General features: G+C 42.0%; 1 protein-coding gene across 2 annotated transcripts in view; it reads right to left on the bottom strand.

Moving 5' to 3' along the window:
- Nucleotides 1-19,479, bottom strand: part of WDR7 (WD repeat domain 7) — a 95,471-nt gene that overhangs the window by 51,229 nt on the left and 24,763 nt on the right. For both annotated transcript variants that reach the window (XM_068664860.1, XM_068664861.1), the window contains 3 exons: nucleotides 19,316-19,434; nucleotides 17,371-17,494; nucleotides 8,024-8,137 (listed from right to left, as the gene is read on the bottom strand). In XM_068664860.1, the coding sequence (XP_068520961.1) occupies nucleotides 8,024-8,137; nucleotides 17,371-17,494; nucleotides 19,316-19,434 (357 nt within the window). The remainder of the gene's footprint in view (nucleotides 1-8,023; nucleotides 8,138-17,370; nucleotides 17,495-19,315; nucleotides 19,435-19,479) is intronic.

The raw sequence follows: 19,479 nt of genomic DNA, 5'->3' as shown, positions 1-19,479 counted from the left end.
TTTACTCGACCTTATCTTGCAAGAAACCAAAAGGAAAGCGTGCAAGATGGTGCAAGATTGTCATTTTTCTATTTACTCATACCCTCTGAATTTACCCAAAATATTTCGTACCTTGGAAAAGCCGAACAGCATCGCCCAAGTGCCAGCGTGCTTCGTGCACTCACATTCAGGATAGATGATATTTATTAATTACTTCCATACGGCTATACAGCTTTATTTGGTCTCTCTGCAACTTCTTTTTTCGCTGTAGGAAACATTGACTGGAGTGCCGGTTATCACTTTAAAGCAAGGCTATAGGAAATTAAATCAGTTTGTTCCCAGTTTAACAGCAACTACTGGAGTTGCTGCAGTCAGTCCCTTTCTGCCTGGACTCACAAAACCAAAACCCATGTAATAAACTTACCATCTGGCAGCAAATAAAACAATTCAAAAGTGCATTTTTTGGATATGCAGGCACCGAGTTAAGCTATTATCTCCCAGCATTTACCTTTCCTTTTCCCATCGATGCTTTGGGAGCTGCATGCTGAAGATGTTTTATTTCCTTTCAAGAAGCAAGGAAGCCAATCAGCCCAACTCGTCGGCGTGCACGTGTTTCCAGCAACAAGCTCAACAAACAATCCTTATCTTCAACTAATTTAATTCCACATAGCCTGAAGTATTTAATAACTCGGGAATAAATTTCCCAGAGCAACGCTGGGTTGTTCCATCTCACAGCCGAAGCCCACCCATGTAAGTTATGAAGTATTAATTGGACCCTGAGCTCATTACCTCCAGTTTTAAATGCAGATTTGTGCTGCGCTTTCCCGAAATCCGCATCCCTCTGCGCTGCTATCTAAATAAATGAGTGGTAAATAAAAGCAGCTAAATGCCCGCGATACCTTCTCCAGATTTTGATCAGGATGACTTTAATGTCACTAGTAAGAAGGAAAGTTTTGATGCATTAATTGTGCTTTCAATAAAAGCTGCTGACACCGAGCGAGCCGTGTCCTGTACTCCCCCCTCCGAAGAGCAGAGAATCCATTTTGTCTTTGACTCTTTTCCTCTGCTCTTAGCCGTGCGAGGAGAGGCGTCCTCACCCATTTTGTGCTCCTACAGCTGCAGCACGGCGAAATATTCAGCGAGAAAAGGGACGGCAGAGCACAGAAGAGAATCCTGCTGAACTGCAAGGGACTGAGGGGTGGTGCACAAAGCACTGCCCTTATGCACAACAGCACGTTGTGTACGAGCCCAGCAGTCCGGTGGAAATTACCCCCCCCACACCCAAAAAAAAAAAAAAAAAAGATTTCAATAAGCTGTTAATGAGAGTCAATTAAGGAAATCCATTCCCGAGTTTCAGATCAGCCTGGCCATAGGGAAAGCTTCAATAAAGCCAATAGAGATCCGGGCTTCACCTTCCGAAGCGCGCTGATGATTTTATTGAAAGGAACATAAAACTATTTTACATTATGGCCATTTTGGAACTGAATGGCAACTTTTCCCGATGCTTTATGAAAAAGATGTTGTTCCCATTGGAAATCAATAGGAAGGCAGAAAAAATTAGATAGCCATGATTTGCCAAGGAATCAATAAGAAATAGAGCAATATCAGAACCCACGTTCTTTATCTTCCACGCACTAAAATTTGACTTTCATGTGAACAGAACTTTCAGAATTTACAGGGGAAAGCACGTAAGCGATTATGTTTTCCTGATGCACTTATATCACCTCTGGCAGTTTCAGGTACTTGGCTTTTAAGATCTTTCTGATTTTGACAGATCAAAACACGCTCCCAGTGCTTAAGGACATTATTTAATTGGAAATGATTTAATACATCCTGAAGATGTATCAAATGCATACTTGCCGATCACTGTGAACCAAAAAAAAACACCATTGTGTTTATTTTTGGAGGCCCCTCCTGTGATGCTTGACATCAGTCCCCATGGGGGGGGCCGATGTTCAGCTGGGAGGGCAGCAAAGCTGCCCCGCTAAGCACGGCAGAGGAACAACGAGTCCTGTTGGCATCACCACTCCCAAACTAAAACAAGCCTTTTCTCTACCAAAACTATTATATATACATAAATATGAAGGGAATAGAAGGCTTTTGGCAGCATAAGAGGGTTGGGGCTGGGATAGGGGCTGCAATCCGCCGTGCGTTCTGCCCCCAAGATGGCACGGACGGGCTGGGGACGCACTTTTCGGGGCTGTATCAGGGCCGTACACCCCCTGCCCACCTTTGGGTCCGTTGCCATCAGTGCGAGCAGGGAGACATCGCTCTCCTCTTCCCATTCCTGCCTGCAGAGCAGGGCAGGACGACCAGCAGCCCCCCAGTAGCCCCCCAGCAGGCACGAGCCTGCGTGCACGGCCCCGGCTGCTGCCTGGCGGCGCGCGCAAGGGCTGAGCGCGCATCGCGCTCTATTTGGCTTTCAGTCAATTAAGCTTTAAGCTGTCAGCAAACAAGACTTTTAAGTTAATTTTGAATCACCACAAATCAAGTTGAAGGTTGGGAAAGGGCATGCTCGCATGCCGGCATGAAAAAAGGCAGTTTAATTGCCTCTGAATAGCTATTATATGCTGCAATTGGCCTATTGAATCTCAGATCATCTATTTATTTATCCAAGTGCACAGACTGGTAAAAGAACGAAAAGTGGGAACTCCACTCTTTTTCTCTCTTGCTTAAGCAGGTGAAATTAAAGCTTTTGCATATACAAAGTACTACTGAAACAGTGATCTCATGGCAAAATTCAGGCTGGTTTACATTACGCTTTATTTTTGAACAATTTCAGATAGCTCCAGTTTGGGGAGCTGTAATGTGAAAACAAGCCAATTCCAATACAACAAGTGATTGTTACGGCATTTAGGCTTTGCTTTTTAAAATTTGTCAGGTTTTTCATATGCTACATAGATTTTGAATTACTAGTTTGAACAATTATCTGTCCAGAAGAAGCGCGTAAAAATGCTTTAAGAACAGCAACTATAAAAATGTTCCAGAAAACCTGCTATAGGTTTCAGGTCTCCACCTTCATGAAAAATCGTTTTGTTTGGAATAAAAGGAGATCAGACAGCGCCAACAGGAACGGGTCTTCTGAACTTAAAAGCTCCTAAAAGTGCTGCCACTCGTGCCACTTGTCTGCTCCCACCCAGGTGAGCAGACAAAGCCGTCCTGGGGCAGGAAGGCGAAGGAGGGGGGATTTTATGGGGACGTGTGGGATCCCACCCCGACACACCAGGCAGACTTACAGGTGACGTTTGCTGGCCAGCACTGTGCCCAGCGGGTAGGTTGCTGTGCTACTGGATGCCTGTAGCTACTCCTGTGATAGCTGACAGAATTATTTTCTCTTTTTTTTTGTCGTTTTGTTTTAAACTCCACCATTATTACTTAGAGCTGAGACAAACCCTGTTATTTTGAGGAGGAAAATAGGTCAGAGGAGGCGATACAGCATTAAAATCACACCAGCAGCGCACAGAGCAAGTGCGTCTTAAAGTGGTGACGTGGGGGCCTCTGGAAGGGCAACGAAGCTGTGAAGGGTCTGGAGAACAAGTCCTAGGAGGAGCAGCTGAGGGAGCTGGGGTTGTTCAGTTTGGAGAGAAGAAGGCTCAGGGGAGACCTTACTGTACACAGTTACCTTAAAGGAGGCTGTAGCGAGGTGGGGATTAGGCTCTTCTCCCAAGCACCAAGTGATAAGACAAAGGGAAATGGCCTTGAGTTGCACCAGGAGAGGTTTAGGTTGGATATTAGGAGAAATTTCTTTACTGGAAGGGTTGTGAGGTATTGCACAGGCTGCCCAGGGTCCCCATCCCTGGAGGTCTTCATGACCTCTCTCTCATACACGACCTATACTACGTTCAAGCAGTAGTACACTCTATTTAACGGTATCTTGGTCACCAAATAAATGACTCCTATAGTAACCAGCACAAGCTTCTTGGACAGTAATGCCCACGGGGAAATTCCTGACTCCTAGGGTCCTTGAGGCTGCACTCCCAGGAGCAGTCCCCCACAGACACGTGGTTCATTTACACGGATAAACGCTGCTAGGAGCGATGGACACTACACACCTGAACACCAAAACAGCTTCTTGAAGCATCTGGTCCACGGTTATAGCTAACTTGCCCCAAGACACCTAAACCTTGCCAGCACTGTAATGCTCCGCACGTGCAACCAGGCTGAAACCTCCCCAGGTGGGTCAAGGGAAGCCTGAGCCTGAGCTGCTCATCGCTGGGTGACCTCTGCCTCCTTAAAACCCCACTTCTACATCTGAACAGATTATTCTAAATATTTTTCTTTTGACTGTAACAATCTCTCCTAAATATTTACTTAAATCAGCGAAAGCATCAAGTTGAAGGATTTCTTCCTACCACCACTGAGAGAAGACGAGCAGTCAGAAGGACACAATGAAGGTATAAATGTTTGACTAAGACACTGCGAGGTAACTTTCCCCAAGTTAATAACGTTTTCCGAAGTAACGACAGCACAAAGGGAGACTGCACAGAGCTGGAAGAAGACATCTGCCACCGGGACAGACAAAAGATTTCAGATGAGCCCCAGATTGATTTTTACAAAGTGCTGATGTATAATGCACACAGTGATGCTGAATGCTTCCCAATTTCACAAAAAATAAAAAAGATGCACAAGGACTGGTGCTAGTTAGTTACACTGTGTGATGCTTAGCGTAAAGCTGTGCATCAGATAAAGACAGACACCAAGAAGTATTCCCAATTAATTGAAGTTATCTTTCTAAATACCCTTTGGTTCCAGCAACGAGGAACCCCGACAGCCCGAACAGAGCAGCTCTCCTGGGCTGGCTCTTCGGGAGCAGCCGCAGCACTGCCCCAGCTCTGACATCTGCCATTCCGACAGATGTCCAGCCCGCAGCCCCCTCGCAGGGAACAGATTTCCCACTGGCGTTTACTGGTGACATCTGCTTCAGTGGCAGATGCCCACGTCTTTTCAAAGGCGTGCAGCTCTGCTGAAAAACCCTGTGCTTCTCCATGAGCTACCTTCCCTACAATTAAATAAAATGCTCTTTTTAAAAGTATTTTACCCACAGTTTCATGCATTCTTGTAGACAGCTAACGACAAACTGGAGGGAACTAGATTCTTGAGTAACTTTTTCTGCAATTATCCATCAAGCACGTTTCTCAAGGTGCTTCAAAATTCCTGTTAGTACACAAAAAACTCCATTAAAAATTAGCACTCACATGTTAACTACCTCCTATCTGCACATTTTATTTGTAACAGAAAAGTCAAATGAGAGAGATGCGTGCGTGTTTTCTCTATTTTCTTAATTAGCATCTGAAAGGGACGAGGTTTGTTTTAGCTGATAAAATCTAATTTTTCTGGTGTTTTACACAATAGCCAGCGCAGGATATGGTGGATGGCTTTCCAGCGAGTTACTAAACACAAATTAAAAGCTTCTTTGATCTCTCTGTGGTGGGCTTTGGAGATGCAAAAACCTATGTGACAGGGTTTGTAGAAGGTGCTCAGGTTTGGCCTAACCTACTTAAAAGCAGCCCAGCAGGAACTTTATCCGGAGCCTGACTCTTTTGGCACCCTCATTGTGCTGAACAGTGGGCCACTGGCTTGTTTGCTGGGGCTGGCAGATGGTTGCATTTGTTGTGCACCTCCACTTCACACCAAATTTGCAGTGGAAGCCTGGCTGCTGAGGGGAGGGAAGCACTGGGCAGCGGCACCTGTCCCTGCTGCCTCCACGTCCAGTCCAAAATGAGGGGAGAGAAGGCAGAGAAACCACCAGAGCAGCCCAGAAACTCAATACAGCAATAAAAATAACAGTAAGAAAAAACAACAGAAAAAAAAAAGCAGGTGAAATATTTTTCTTTCATTACAGTGGTCGCCTTCAAATTAAAAAATTGTCATGCTCTATAGCGAAAAATAATGCTTCACCTAGAAATTAAAAATACTTAAAGTAGTTAGATGCCACCAACATCAGAATATTGGGGGTAAAATAAATGTTACTAGAAATATGGGAAAACGCTGGAAAGTTCTGCAAACACACTGCATGTACTGCTGCATTTCAACAGCAGTGATGGTGCGTTCAGATAAAACATAAATCAAAAAAATCACAGTGATTCATTGCTGAATCATTAAGATAATACAGGCAAATATTGTTGCTGATGCGAGAGCCATTTTCACTTCAGAATACGGCTTAATCCAGCAATATTTCTTGCTTCTGATTTCACAAGTTAGCGGATAATTATTGCTAAAAGTACTAATCATTACACAAGAAAATAGATTCAGAAATATTGAAGGAAAAGATTTGAAAGATTAAACTTTCAAGCTGACAAACGTTATCAGTATAAAACCCAGCTTTTATTTGCTAGGTAACCTTCTGCATGCAGCTGCTAGAATTATCAGAATATATCAGTATAATATACAAGTACTGATGTGAAAACGAGCCTTTTAAAAAATGATTTTGGGCAAACGAAGGCATTTGGTAAATCCCAATTCGAATTGGAAAAAAATATCCTGTTGACCACTGCACACTAGTATTACTCTGTGCAGTCAAATCAATAAATATTAGCCTTAAGAGGACCACTACAGAAAGAAGCTGCATCATATTTTAAGATAACTAGGTGAAGCTTAAATTATCTGAATTATAACTTTTTTTTTAATATTCTTCAAACACTAACAGTTGTATTCAATTGTTGACTAAAATTTCATCTTGGGATATAGCTTTTAAAGCTTGATTCCTTTTAATAATAGTATTTTCTCTGTAAAGAAACAGTTACTAGCTCCAGATTCAAGCAACATAGCAGACAGCTTTCTTTAAAGCTCAGAACTTAAAGAGTCTAGAGCGTAGGAAGAAAATGCGCATCACTTGGAAGTTCCTCCATTAAAGCATCCTGCTTCCATTCTCTTTCCTGCTACGTTTCTGAAAGAAACACTGATGTAATGGACGTCCTGGGAAGATCTGTGTTCCAGGCTACCTGGAGTCCATTCATTAATTTCTATTTTTTCTTTTTTTTTCCCCTCCATGTTTTTATTTCCATTTTTTTCAGCCTCTATTCCCTGTTGTTTCCCGATGAATCCTGCACCTTCCCCCGGCCACTTAAGGCACCCCCAGCATTCTCCCTCCCCTTTGACTATTTCCTGTTAGCTTTTTACAAATAGCTGGTGTTAATACTCTCTGTTCCAAGCAGTTTGTTCTTCCACCAGCAGGAATCTTGTCTCAGTCACCTTCAACCAGAGGCTTGACCCAAAACTCGATCTGTCATACTAACTGTCTTCTGGTCAATAGAAATAAATAGTTTTCTTTCAGACTTTCACAAAAATCTATAAAAAGCTCAGTCAAAAAAGATAGCTTTTGTGCTCTATAATCTGCAGTATGCTATGCTAAAATACGTGCTGGAGTCATTCAGATGCTGAGGAGATTGATATTGAGCACACAGATATTTTCCTTATGGCACCGCATAAATAAGCGTGAAAAACCAAATCAAAAGATAACCTGCTTATAATTAAATGCATATTTTTGTGTGGTCTGTCATTTCGCAATATGCCCTGAGGGATCACAACTCGCAACTCTATCTACCGGATTATAATCAACTCCAACAATGGCAAAAGCTGCATTGGTAGTTCTAGAACTGATCCACGCTTGAATTCTGTGCGTGACAAACTAACAGCTCTTTGGTGCTGAAAACCTCAGTTCGATGAAGCAGACTATGGTGGTAGCACCCTTGCATCAGATTTTTCACCAAGGTAAATCATTTGAGGGATAACTGAAGAACCAACCTTTATTCTGCAGGAACAAGCTAAACGTGTCAGTCGCAAGCAGACTAAAAACCCCCAAATACACTGAAATACAGAGAACATTTTGCAGTAGCAACATGTTAATACTACAGTAGCTACAGTTAAGCAGGTATTTAGTTTTTGCCTAGAGCTCTGATTTTTTTCCTTTTGAATAACTTCATTGTATTTCTAATAGCATGTACTCCATTTTCTCATGAAAAGTAAGGAAAAATTGCAGGAAGCGTTGCATCCCTTCTGCATGGTACCTAGTATGTCAGAAAATATTCATCGGGGCGGTGCTCACCTGCTGTGATGTCGTCATCAACCAGATCGTGCTCCTCTTCTTGGACTTTTGCCTCTGTTCCCAACGCATCTGGGCTTGCTGTAGCGGTCTGAATGGCTTCCGTGGTTACTCCAGCTGAAAATATAACAGCAAACAGCCACAAAAGTCAGTGATTGGGGTAGATAACACCCTTCCATTAGGAAAAACCAACCACATTACCTTCTGACTCAAGGTAATGCTATGAAACAGATAAAGCAAAGAGCAACCAGGTTCTGACTTCCCTTAGCGCTCTGTGCGGTTTTCACAAACCTACCCCTTAAAAGCCTTTTCCCCAAGGTAAATCTCTCTGATTTTCTTCTTTTTATGGCATCTTCTAGCACAATTAAAAATATCAGACACAGAGACGCACTGAAATCTTTTGCCAAAAACCCAAGATACACCACAGGGCTGCTTCCACACCACCTGCAGACTACGCTCACCCATCTGAGCCCTTCCACATCATTTTGGCTGTGATGCAGCACTTAATTGCTGCTGGAAACTACGTTACAGACACCAAATTGTGCCGCGTACCAGCAGCACGTGGTTCAAGCTGGAATTCACCGCTTTGTAGGCTGCCTGGCTATAATCTTTAATTAGTCCCTTCCAGCCCTTACCACGATTCAATCAAGGCGTTATCAAAAGAAGCGTTTTGCTAGGGGTGAAGACGTACAGCCTCACAAATAGTCTGCCCAAAGAGCTTTAGGAAGGCGCAAAGAGCAGCCTGACAAGAAGCCCTGATAAGATTGCTTTCCCCCCGACACCCTTTCTGTCAGCCTATACTATCAAAAATCTTATTCTATGAAGAGATTGCTGCCCGACTGATTGCGGCGTCAGGTTTGCCAGCTACAGAGGCATTAAGTCCCCATTTAAAAAGGACCACAGCCCTTTGTCAGCACCAACCAAACCTCAACAAGAGGTGAAGTCTCAGGAAATGACTTTGCCTCTGGGAAGATGAGCAGCAATTCCTGTTCTAACTTTTATTCTGACATTATCTCTTTATATAGGGAGAAACCAGTCCCTTTTAGTAACTTCCCAACCGTCCTTCTCGTTATGTCAACACGCATAAAAGCAGTGACAACAACTGTAAAGCCGGGCTGGGACGCGCTGCCAATCAATAGCCTAGCACTTCATTAAGCATGCTGGCAGGACTGCGCAGAGATCACACGCAATTACAAATTGCACATCAACCTTACTCAGGACACCTGTAAAAATGGAGTTTAATGCACGCTGCAGCTGCTACAGCTCCTGGGTATCACCCGCCGTGGTCCTTACCAGCTTCAGTAAGAAGCTGGCACGAGGAGCCGGTAATCTCCGCAGGCACGGCAAGCATACAGCTGCTTCCTAAATATCGCTTCCATAGGCTAAAATTCTTTGATTTCCTTCCACACGCAGAGAAGGGTACAGAGTTGCCATGCCTTTTGAAAACTGCAGTGTGACGCCTCCACTGATGAGCTTTCATCTCAGAGGGTGCATTTTCTGGGCTTAAATACTCCAGTCAGTAGGAGCCAAGGGTCCAGCTGTCCCTAAAAGGTAAGTTTAGGCTGGGTCAAAACTCAAAGCCTTTGATTTTTTTAGTTACTACATCACTTCTTTCATTGCTTTCTGTCCCTGAGTTACTGAAAAGAGGCTGAACTTTACTATTAGATGTGCTACATCCTTCCTGCTTGAGTTGGTTCCAAGCTCAGCAAATGAAAAGTTACAAGTCTATTACAATTATATACAATTAAAATAAAATGTTAAGCGCAATCGTTCTGTTTAAGTAAACATTCCCCCCCCCAAAAAAACAAAAAAACAAAAGGGGAGAAAAATAACAGTTGCAAAAAGAATTCAGGCAATAAATTATTGCTTCCTTTCAAAGAAAATCTAGTAAGAAGGAACACGTCTTCTTGGACACAAATGCCTTCTACATAATTCGTCAAAAATTACCAAAATTGTCTTAGAAACAGGTTTTAGAAGTAAAAGGGTCATAAAAATGGAATGTATTAAAAATAAGCCAGTTGATATACTAGGAAACACTGGAAAATCGGGCAAGATTCACTCGTATTAGAAACTTACACCATTTAGAAATGCCCAACTCTTTCCTGCAGCATCATAAAACCACTCATTTAATATAGCAAAACATTGCAGTGCAAATCCACTGTGTTTAATTCTTTGTGCTCCGTTAAGTCAAACCCTGCGCGAGCAGAATGACCAACCAGATGTATAAATAGCCAAGTCTTTGGGGCCCAATCAAAGTATCCTTACTCAACGAAAACTCCCACTTAAATCAATGGAAGTTTAATTAAGTTTTACTCAATTAATCTGGCTTTAAATAAAACTTCCTAACAGAGAGATATATCTACCAGAAATATATTAATAAAAACGGACATAGTATTTGTTCTTATAGACTTCCCATGTTTGTTTTGTTTTCCAGGGATAACGTGGGTTATTATTTGGGGCAGTTTAAAGAAATTTTTCTCTCTCTAATTTCACGCTGCTGCGTTATTTAGGATTTCCCCTTTCCAAGGAACACTCGTTGGCTACAAGCACCCACCTGGATGAGCGGGGCTGTAGCAATACGGGAAGCAACCCGAGCGTCTCTACTTAATTTCTAGACGGGATTTATTGAAAACGGATTTCTGCAGTGAGTGCCCGGCGCTGCCCCGCTGACAGGCAGCCTGCCTGCCTCGCATTAATTCCCTTCACACCGCTGCCATCGATCCCGGCCTGCTGCCGGCCCCTCCGCACACAGCGCCTGGCTGCTGCCTCCACCACATCAGCGCAGGCACACAAAGGCCACGGCAAGATAACCTTTTGCTTTCCGTTAAAGACACAGCAACCATTTCCCTATCTGCAGTCCCATCACATAGTTAAAAATCCATCCGTCTCCCCGCCGCCAGAAGATTTCGGGGGCTCCAGCGCACGCAGCCCGCAAAATGGCTGCTTCGGTGCTTGGTGGGCTGAGCTGTTCTCCGTGGGGGAGCCTGGAAAACACCCACGGCTGAACCACCTCCAATACTTGTAATTCTTGGCACTGCCTACGCATCTGTTAACGTTGGATTTGGGGTTGACAAGGTGACGTGCCAATTTTGGGTGTGAAGGCCCAAATCAAGCACAGATCCATCGCTCGCCCTAGGCCGCGCTGTGCAACTGTGCCCAACGTGCCCGACACGCTCTGGATTTACTGTAGGGCTTCCCCTTTCTCCTTTCCATCAGAAATGGGAACTTGGCCTTCAGAAGGAATCCACCTGGTGCTGCTGCTTCCCCTGCAGGCCTCGTCTCTCCCTGAGACATCCCAGCTGGCTGCTCAGGAGCAAAGAGGGGATAGCACAGCAAATAGGTGCACACTGAGCCAAGCAGCCCCTTTTGGCCAGGAGGATGGAAAGTCTTCCTGCAGGACAGCAACAACTTTTTTAATGCACCTACGAAAAGAACACTTCATCGTGACGAAGGCTGGACTGTTTTTGTTCTCTTCCAGCAGGAGGCTCTGGGGTGGACTCTGCGGAGCTGAGCTGATGATGTGGCTGGGCAGCCACCACTCCATCCATCACCCACCAAATAGAAAATAAGTCATAAATAAATAATTTGTTCTCTTGGCCTATATGTTACAAACCAAAATCTTTTGGAGGCTTAAATTGACAAACCCCCATCCTGCACCAGCAGGCACTAACAAAACACCCTGCCCTGGCCCTCCGTGTGCTCCCCCTCAAAAACCTCACCTTATCTGCACAAAACGAGCAGGAAACACACAGGTGGCAGTTACAAACCAGGCCTATTTCCAGTTCTTGGCTTTCCTCGTCTTTCCTTTAAACAGGCATTTAGCACGTTTCCTTTCTGACACCTTAGCAGCTTCTTGCTCACTCACAATCTCAGTACCCAAATTATTTAATTACAATTTGTAGTACGCTACAGATGGATAAAAATTCTGAATTAACTACTTGCCAAACATGCTAATCATGCCAGGTGTTAAGTTAACACTCTTCATTACTAATGTGTGACAGCCCTTGACCCTAAGAAAATAAGATCATCAAAAAAGAGAGAATTAAAAAGTAAAACAGGTCCTGGATATAGTCTAAGTGGGTGCACCACAGCCTGCTGCAGTCCCCTGTGTACAACCAGCATCCCCCAGTGACTCCCACAACTCCACCACTCGCAGGTTTCAGCTCTGTGTTTGGTGTCAGCATGTACACAAACCTGAGGTGTTATTTGACATTCAGCAGGGCATTCGCACTGTTTGCAATATGTTTAACAGGCAGTGGTCAAAGATCAGAAGATACTGATCTCTAATCCAAGACTTCCCGTTCCTCATCTGATGGCTCACCACTGTCAAATGAATAAATAACTAGATGCAGCAGGAAATAACAGATTTTAAGGCTCACTTACTTCATAAAGCAAAGTGTCCTGTCCTGTCCTGTCCCGTTTCACCCCCCAAAAAAATCATCTTTCTCTTCTCTAATTTGTATTTACACTGACTGTGAGATCTCTGCGTACGTTTAGACCACCAATGTCATGTTTCAACCCAAGATGGAGCTGGGAAGGGAGAAATATGAATAGAGGACACCATGCACAGAGTCTTCTGTGTCACCACCTTACTAGTACAAGGCTTATTTTCATGAAAAACAGGCAAATTCTTTTGGGAAATAGGCAATTTCTTTTTTTCGTAAGAAAACTTAATGAAATTGTATAGTCAGCTACTCCCCCAAATCTTCATTACAGATGCAACTACTGCCTTTAACATGGATACAGGAGCACGACTAAGACCCCCTCCATCCTCTGCCATGCCTCAGCATGTATTTAAATGATTCAAGCACTGCTGCAGAAGGCAACATAGGATGCGGCAGAGTCTTCAAATTAACATATTCTGGTGGAGCTTAAAAGTAAAAAGGCTTTAGAACTACTAAATGCACTTTCCAGCGCTATAATGACTGTAATAGATCTACAGGAACATGTTATTACTCCATCAAGTCTCCTATGTCATTTTAAAGACTATTCATATCAAACAAGTAATTTAGAGGATAAAAAAAATTGTAGCATTTTAAGAAGAATCAATTATTGTACAGTGTAGAGCTGTTAAAGTATTAACTGGTAAACAAACTTATAAAAACTAATGGAAAATGAGATAATCTGACAGATGTAAAGCAAAACAAAGAGAAGTCTTCATAGAGTAAAATACCCATGAGATGAAAAACTGCAGAATAAAATCACAACAGAGGTACAGAGACCTTAATCGTACTCAGTCCTAAGACTTTCAGCTGATCATCAGGTTGTTAGGGAACATCAGATACAAATTACATGCATAAGTCTATGCAAACTGATTAAAAACACAGCGTTAGAAAAAAAACACTTGCGTTTTTATTGTGTAACTACCGAGCAGTGATAGAAAAATGAAGCCTTGAGAACATAAGAAAAAAATTAGAAATGTTAGTAAATATGAAGCCTTAGTTATTGTTTCAGCAAATGTTACCATACATTGTAAAAAAAAAAAAAATAAATAAATCTGAATTAAATAATTTTGATGAAACTGTTTCCTAAGATGCCATATTCTATATGCACTGGGGTACCAGCTCACATTTTTCTGTGTTCATCAAAATGCAACAGCAGGTATGGGAATAAAAGCTGGCCGAGCACGTACTTTTTCGTTGAAGTAGCTGGCAGTGTGACTGGAACAAAAGTTCGACAATCTGAACCTCTATTGTTCACAAGACTCTCTCTTGCATTAGTTAAAAGATTATTTAAAGATAATCCAGTGCAAATTTGCCTTTCAAGTTCCCAAACACATTTCATCAAAAAGCTGGGAGACACGAGAGTTGGCTTGATCTTGCTGAGTAAGGTCATGTTCCAAACTGTTATTGGATCTGTGCGCTGAATATACAAATGGGGAAGAGATTTCATCTCTGTTTGCTAGTACCACACACTGGAGACATTCAAGAGTCAATTAAGCGCAGATGACTAAGTATCATATAAGCTGCAAGCTTTTATTAGTAATTAGCATTCATTTCAATTAAAAAGGAACCTGCCATGTCCAAAAAAAAAGCAATATAAGAATGTAAAAATAAGATGAATATAAGAATTATTGTAAAGCAGTGAGATGTGCACAAATATGCTGATATTTTATGCTCCTTTATTAAGAGGGGAGTTAGGGAGAAGTGGATGATGAAAGAAACAAAGCGGTGTTTCTTGATCTATCATATTTCTGCTGCTTGCCTTTCTAGCATAAAACTCTGCTTTTCAGAAATCCACTGCAACCATTTTGGCCATTTAAATTATTTTTATCCCCTTCAATTCCTCCCCAGACCTTCTTAAAAAGGTATTCTCTTTTATCATGTCCTATACTAGAACTAAGGACACATCTGTATACTTCACTCGCTACCCACAAGAGCAAGTTTTTTAGTTCCTTAATTATTTCATTTCTCCTTTCTGATACCACAATTATTATTCCTCTTCAGGATGTCAGCATCTTTGTGTAGCTCTCGCAGACAATACCACTATTAAATGCCATCTCTGCCCTGCCATTCAGGAGAAGCACAAACTTGGTTCAAGTTACATAGTTTTCCACACTGCTAATATAAAATAAATGAATTCCAATTTGCTACTCATCATCTGTTTTACAGCTTTTCAATATCAGTGCCTTAACAATATTGAACATTTACATTCCAGTCATTCATTCAGCCGTACTCCTCAGCTGATTTCTCTATTTTTTCCCTGCTTTAAATCCTTCTTGTTGGTTCTGATAGATAAGCTTATCCTAATTTAGTAATTAGTAAAATTCCAGGTATGCTGTATGCATACTTGAACTGAATACATACAAAACACTGGAGTTTTTTTAAACCAGTCAGCCCCTAGCGATTAAATGGCTATACAAAAACCAAATGCCTTACCTGTGGCCTGAACACGAGAGGCAGAACAAAGTATTATGCTCCCAGCTGATGCGCATGCAAAATAGGGCTGCACACTGCTCATGCTTTCCAATGGAAGTGTTTAAGTAAGGAGGAGTACCAGAAATGGCACGAGGATTGGAATTAGCATGAATTACCAGTTGTTTTCAAGTACCTTAAACAGAAGGTCCTTTTTTGGAACTGTATTCTATGAACTGAGTACAACTGACCTCAGAAAAGGATCAATTAGAAAATAAACCCTAACGTACCGAATGGCACAAATATCTGGCAGCACGGATGGAGGCTCTCTGGCATGTCCATACAACACTTCTTACTCGCTGCCTGGCTGCACGCCTAACTGCACAACAACATCCCTGTAATAAGGCAACCACTACATGGCTAAAGGCTGTAATTAACAACAGCTTAGCCTCACCAGCAAATTCTGAACATCACCTGAAAACAGCGTGTTCCATGTAATTTATGCATTCAATTTAGATTTAATAAGATTATTACACATCTCTCAAAAATCAATTGGTATTTAATAGAGATCCTTCCCTGAATAGAAACAACATTCTTCAGCGGAGAAAGAATCACATCTTCAGGAAAATGAATGCCTACTACTTAAAAGCAAACATTCTCATCCATTAAACTATAATTTTTTTACTGCTTTGTTATGTATGGCAGGTGTGTTTATATCTCTTTGTATCTTTATATTGTGTCATTGTTCTATAAAGGCAAGTTCCTAGGCAGATAACTGAAGGGAGTATCTTATGACGCTGACGCATCTTCCAAGAATAGATTCTTAGAGCCTGGACGATCTCTGCTTTATTATCAACAAATACAATGAAAATAGCAGTTCTGGAGAAAAACACAGCAGTTTAAACAGTGGTCAGTAACGATTGATTTTATTTTGAGAAGGAAGATTATATTGGATATCACAGTATTAATTCGAGACGTACGTGCACAGTTACAATCAGAAGCCTGATGTTTTGGTAAATACGTATTTGCATGTAGTGGCTCAAGGCACACAGGAGACTTAATGTGCCCTTGATAATACTAAATTCCGTTAAAACCCTTCTCTGCCCGTCAACCAACTGTTCCAAGTAAGGCCAATCATTCAGAAATCTAAGCGATTTTCACAGTATGCAAGTAAAGTATTTAAGAGAAATTCCCTGTCTCATTCCGCTTACAAGTGCAATGCTTTAATGGACAGCATTTCATCAAAAGGGATCGGCTGATTTTTAAGAGAAACCCAGTTAGGTCCATAATCACACAAAACTACGAATTGTTTCATCTGATAGTTTTAAGATTTTTAATTTGTATAACTTTCATGCATTTGATTTGTTCAGGTAACACCCAATAAACTAATTAGAAAAAGAAGCGAGGACATGAAGATGTTAGAAAACAATTGCTATGAAAAACACTCTTTTCTCTTAAAACTACATTAAATAATTGAAGTAGTGATTCAAAAGAATAGGTAATAGCATATGTAGCCTACACTAAGTCAGAAGGTTAGCAGGAACAGCCAGTTACCAAAAAAGACTATGCAGAGGCCTGCATGAAACGGCTGTTTTTTAAAATTAACAAATTTCATTTTTAAATTCTCTTGCATTTTTACAAATTGCAGGAGAGATGAAAAAGGAACAGCTCTCATTCTTGATATACTTCTGGGACAATTTAAGACATCTTGGCAGAGCATTGCAAGACACATCTCTGTTGCTTCTGCACACTACACGCACTTTGCAAAGCCAGCTTGAGCTTCTAACACCCTAAAGCCCATTAACTTTTAGTTTTAGACTTTTATGAAGTGCTCTATGTTTCGGTACCAAAGGAAGCTCTGTAATCTCATGCTCACCTGATTAACCATCACCATAAATTACTGCCTAATGAATCCTCGATAACTGTTCTACCATCTCTACCCGACGTCTCCTTGCAGCGCCTGGTAATCAATGTCTCTGAACACCCAGCTGGGCTGGAGGCACATCAGACGTCAAGCAGATGCTGATGGACATTTCCTGCATTAGCTCCTTTCAGCATCCTTCGATACTCTGGGGATACCAAAGGATCCCTTTATAGCCATTTCTATGATTTTATTATAGACTCCTTGGAAAAAAAAAAAAAAAGTCTGTGTTTTACCACCAGTACCTTGTTATTTTTTCAGCCCTTTTCATAGTAGATTTCTTCCCTGAAACCTACCAGCTGCAGCCTAGCCCCTCAGCAGCATGGATTGCCTTTGCAGAGGGCACTCCATTCCCAATGACACGTCCTGAAATGTTCTAGTTACCTGATCAGCACTAGGGATCTTCGAGCAATTTCACGATTGTGAAATTACTTTGAAAATTTCCCCAAACCTTTATATATAACCCAAATGCATTTTTTTGTAGTAGCGTTCATCAATTTGTTTATGAAATTCCTTTTTTTTTTGGCCTTTATCTAGCAACCACTTGTTTTCAGATTAAAGACGGGGTTACTTACGTGATATAACACTGTCAATGTACTGTGGCAAATACGGAGCCCACGCATCAATTGTCTCCTTCCGACCTGCCTGCTCGATTCTTCTCAGTTCTGCTAACAATAAGGCCTGGGCGGCTTCTCTTACCTATAAAACCAACCGGAAAAATCACACAAACTCAAACATCAAATATTTATCAAGATGCTATCAGTATAATTTAGCCAGAACAACAAAAAGCATCACTTAAAGAAAAAAACAACAAAAAACAACACATATAGAATAGAAAACTGAACTAAGCTTCCAGAAAACCCACATTTTTCCCCACTCCTACTTAAATACAGAAGCAAAATAACCACCAAAATTCTAGTTTTCTAGGAGTAATTTGTGCTCACCCTTCTCTAAAACACTTCCAAAAATGTCCAGCAGAATTCCAAGGTACACAAGGAATCAGTATTTTTTCTAAATATCATTGGTGAATGTTGGAATATAGTAGAAGATAAAAATCACTTAAAAACAGTTTTTCAAATGGGATACACAGATCTGCTGTGTAGCATGGAAGACTGAACAACGAAACCACAGGTGAATAAATATGAAAAAAGTTTTCTAAAATTAAAAAAGTCCAGCTTTTTACGCCAAGAAATACAAAATACTGTCACGTACAATTTGTCCCCCATCAAAATCTCATGTGTTCTACCTGAGGATTTCACTGCATTTATAAATACCTGACTTTTTGGTCTAAAGAATTTAAACACAAGGAAGTTAAGTGACTTGATCAAGGTAAAACAGAAGACTGTGGGCAAGCAGGGAATAGCAATATGCTAACTTGACACCTGAGGCTATCCAGTAACTGGGCTTCAAATTCTAATCAGCTTCAAACTAATTACCATCTTGGGAAACCATCTCAAAGTACACCCTACCTAACCAAAGAACAGGCACCCAGGTAGCAAAAACCATATTCCCAATTCAGTCACATGGCTGCTGAAGACCTACAGCCCCTAATCCAGCTCCGTTCCTCCTTGCCTTCTTTGAAAGCTGCACAGTCAACAAAATTTTTGCCAGAACAGCATAGGTGTAGCGTTAAGGCCCGCTAGTCATTTATCAAATAGTTGGGTGACAAACCACTTACTGACTACTGTATACACGCTCCAAAAAATAAGGCAACTCAGCAGTCTCTTGGAAAAAAAAAAGTAGTTTTTTGATCCCAACGAGATTCATAATGGAATCCTAGAAATTTTTAATCCAGTAATTTCTTTTTAAAAAAATATGTACAGCACATGTTTCTACCATATGCCACACAGAAGCTACAAAAATATAGAGACACGGTCACTTTTTCAACGTTTTGACAGGTTAGCTGGAAAACTGCCCTCCTGAATCTGCAATAAACAACTCCAGGATCTTGTGTCCAAAGGAATCGGTAACTTTTTATATCGAGGAGAAATGTGCTTAATGAAAGACAACACCACATAAGAGTTGTATAAAGCTACATTCTGTTTGCATAAATAAAAAAGTAACTAAAGGTTCAAATACTTAATTTTGTTTGCAAGATTTGGGTTGTTTTCTGCTGCTCTTCCTAGCAAATCCCCCACTCCTTCCTCCCTGGGTGCCCCTGGCAGCGCACGGAGCTCCTGGTGCTGGGTGACTGAGCCTTTCCAGTGGGTTTTCTGGTGGTTTACTCTCATAAATCTCTGCTCCGTAAACCTCTACTCCCATAAATCTGGCCACCCTGCCCTTTCCAGCAGCAGCAGGATGACGCCCAGTGGCCAGCGGGGTCCTCACAGGTCCCTGCTGTCAGCAGGGCAGGGGCAGCAGCGGGGTGCTGGGACCTGCCTGGGCCAACCAAGCCCCTCAAAAGTAAGATTTGAGAAGGTGGACTGCTATTTGAGCACACACAGGTTTGGACTTTGAGAATTGAGCACTGACTAGAGGCAGGAAGAGCAGCCATCCCCAGCCCAAAAGTAGAGAAATCACCTCCAGGCAGCGGTCCTGCCAGCGGCGGGCCAGCATCTCCAGGAGAGGAGGTCGGAACTTGTCCAGCCCCAGCAGGTCGGGGAGCATCACGCAGTGCATGGCGGCCAGCTGGCTCCAACCTGGGAAAACACAGCAGGACGGCGAGGTGAAGGCAGAAACACCAG

This window comes from Anas acuta, chromosome W (genome assembly GCF_963932015.1).
Source record: "Anas acuta chromosome W, bAnaAcu1.1, whole genome shotgun sequence".
Taxonomy (NCBI): Eukaryota; Metazoa; Chordata; class Aves; order Anseriformes; family Anatidae; genus Anas; species Anas acuta.
The sequence above is the reverse complement of the archived record's forward strand: the minus strand, read 5'-3'. Positions and strand labels throughout refer to the sequence as shown.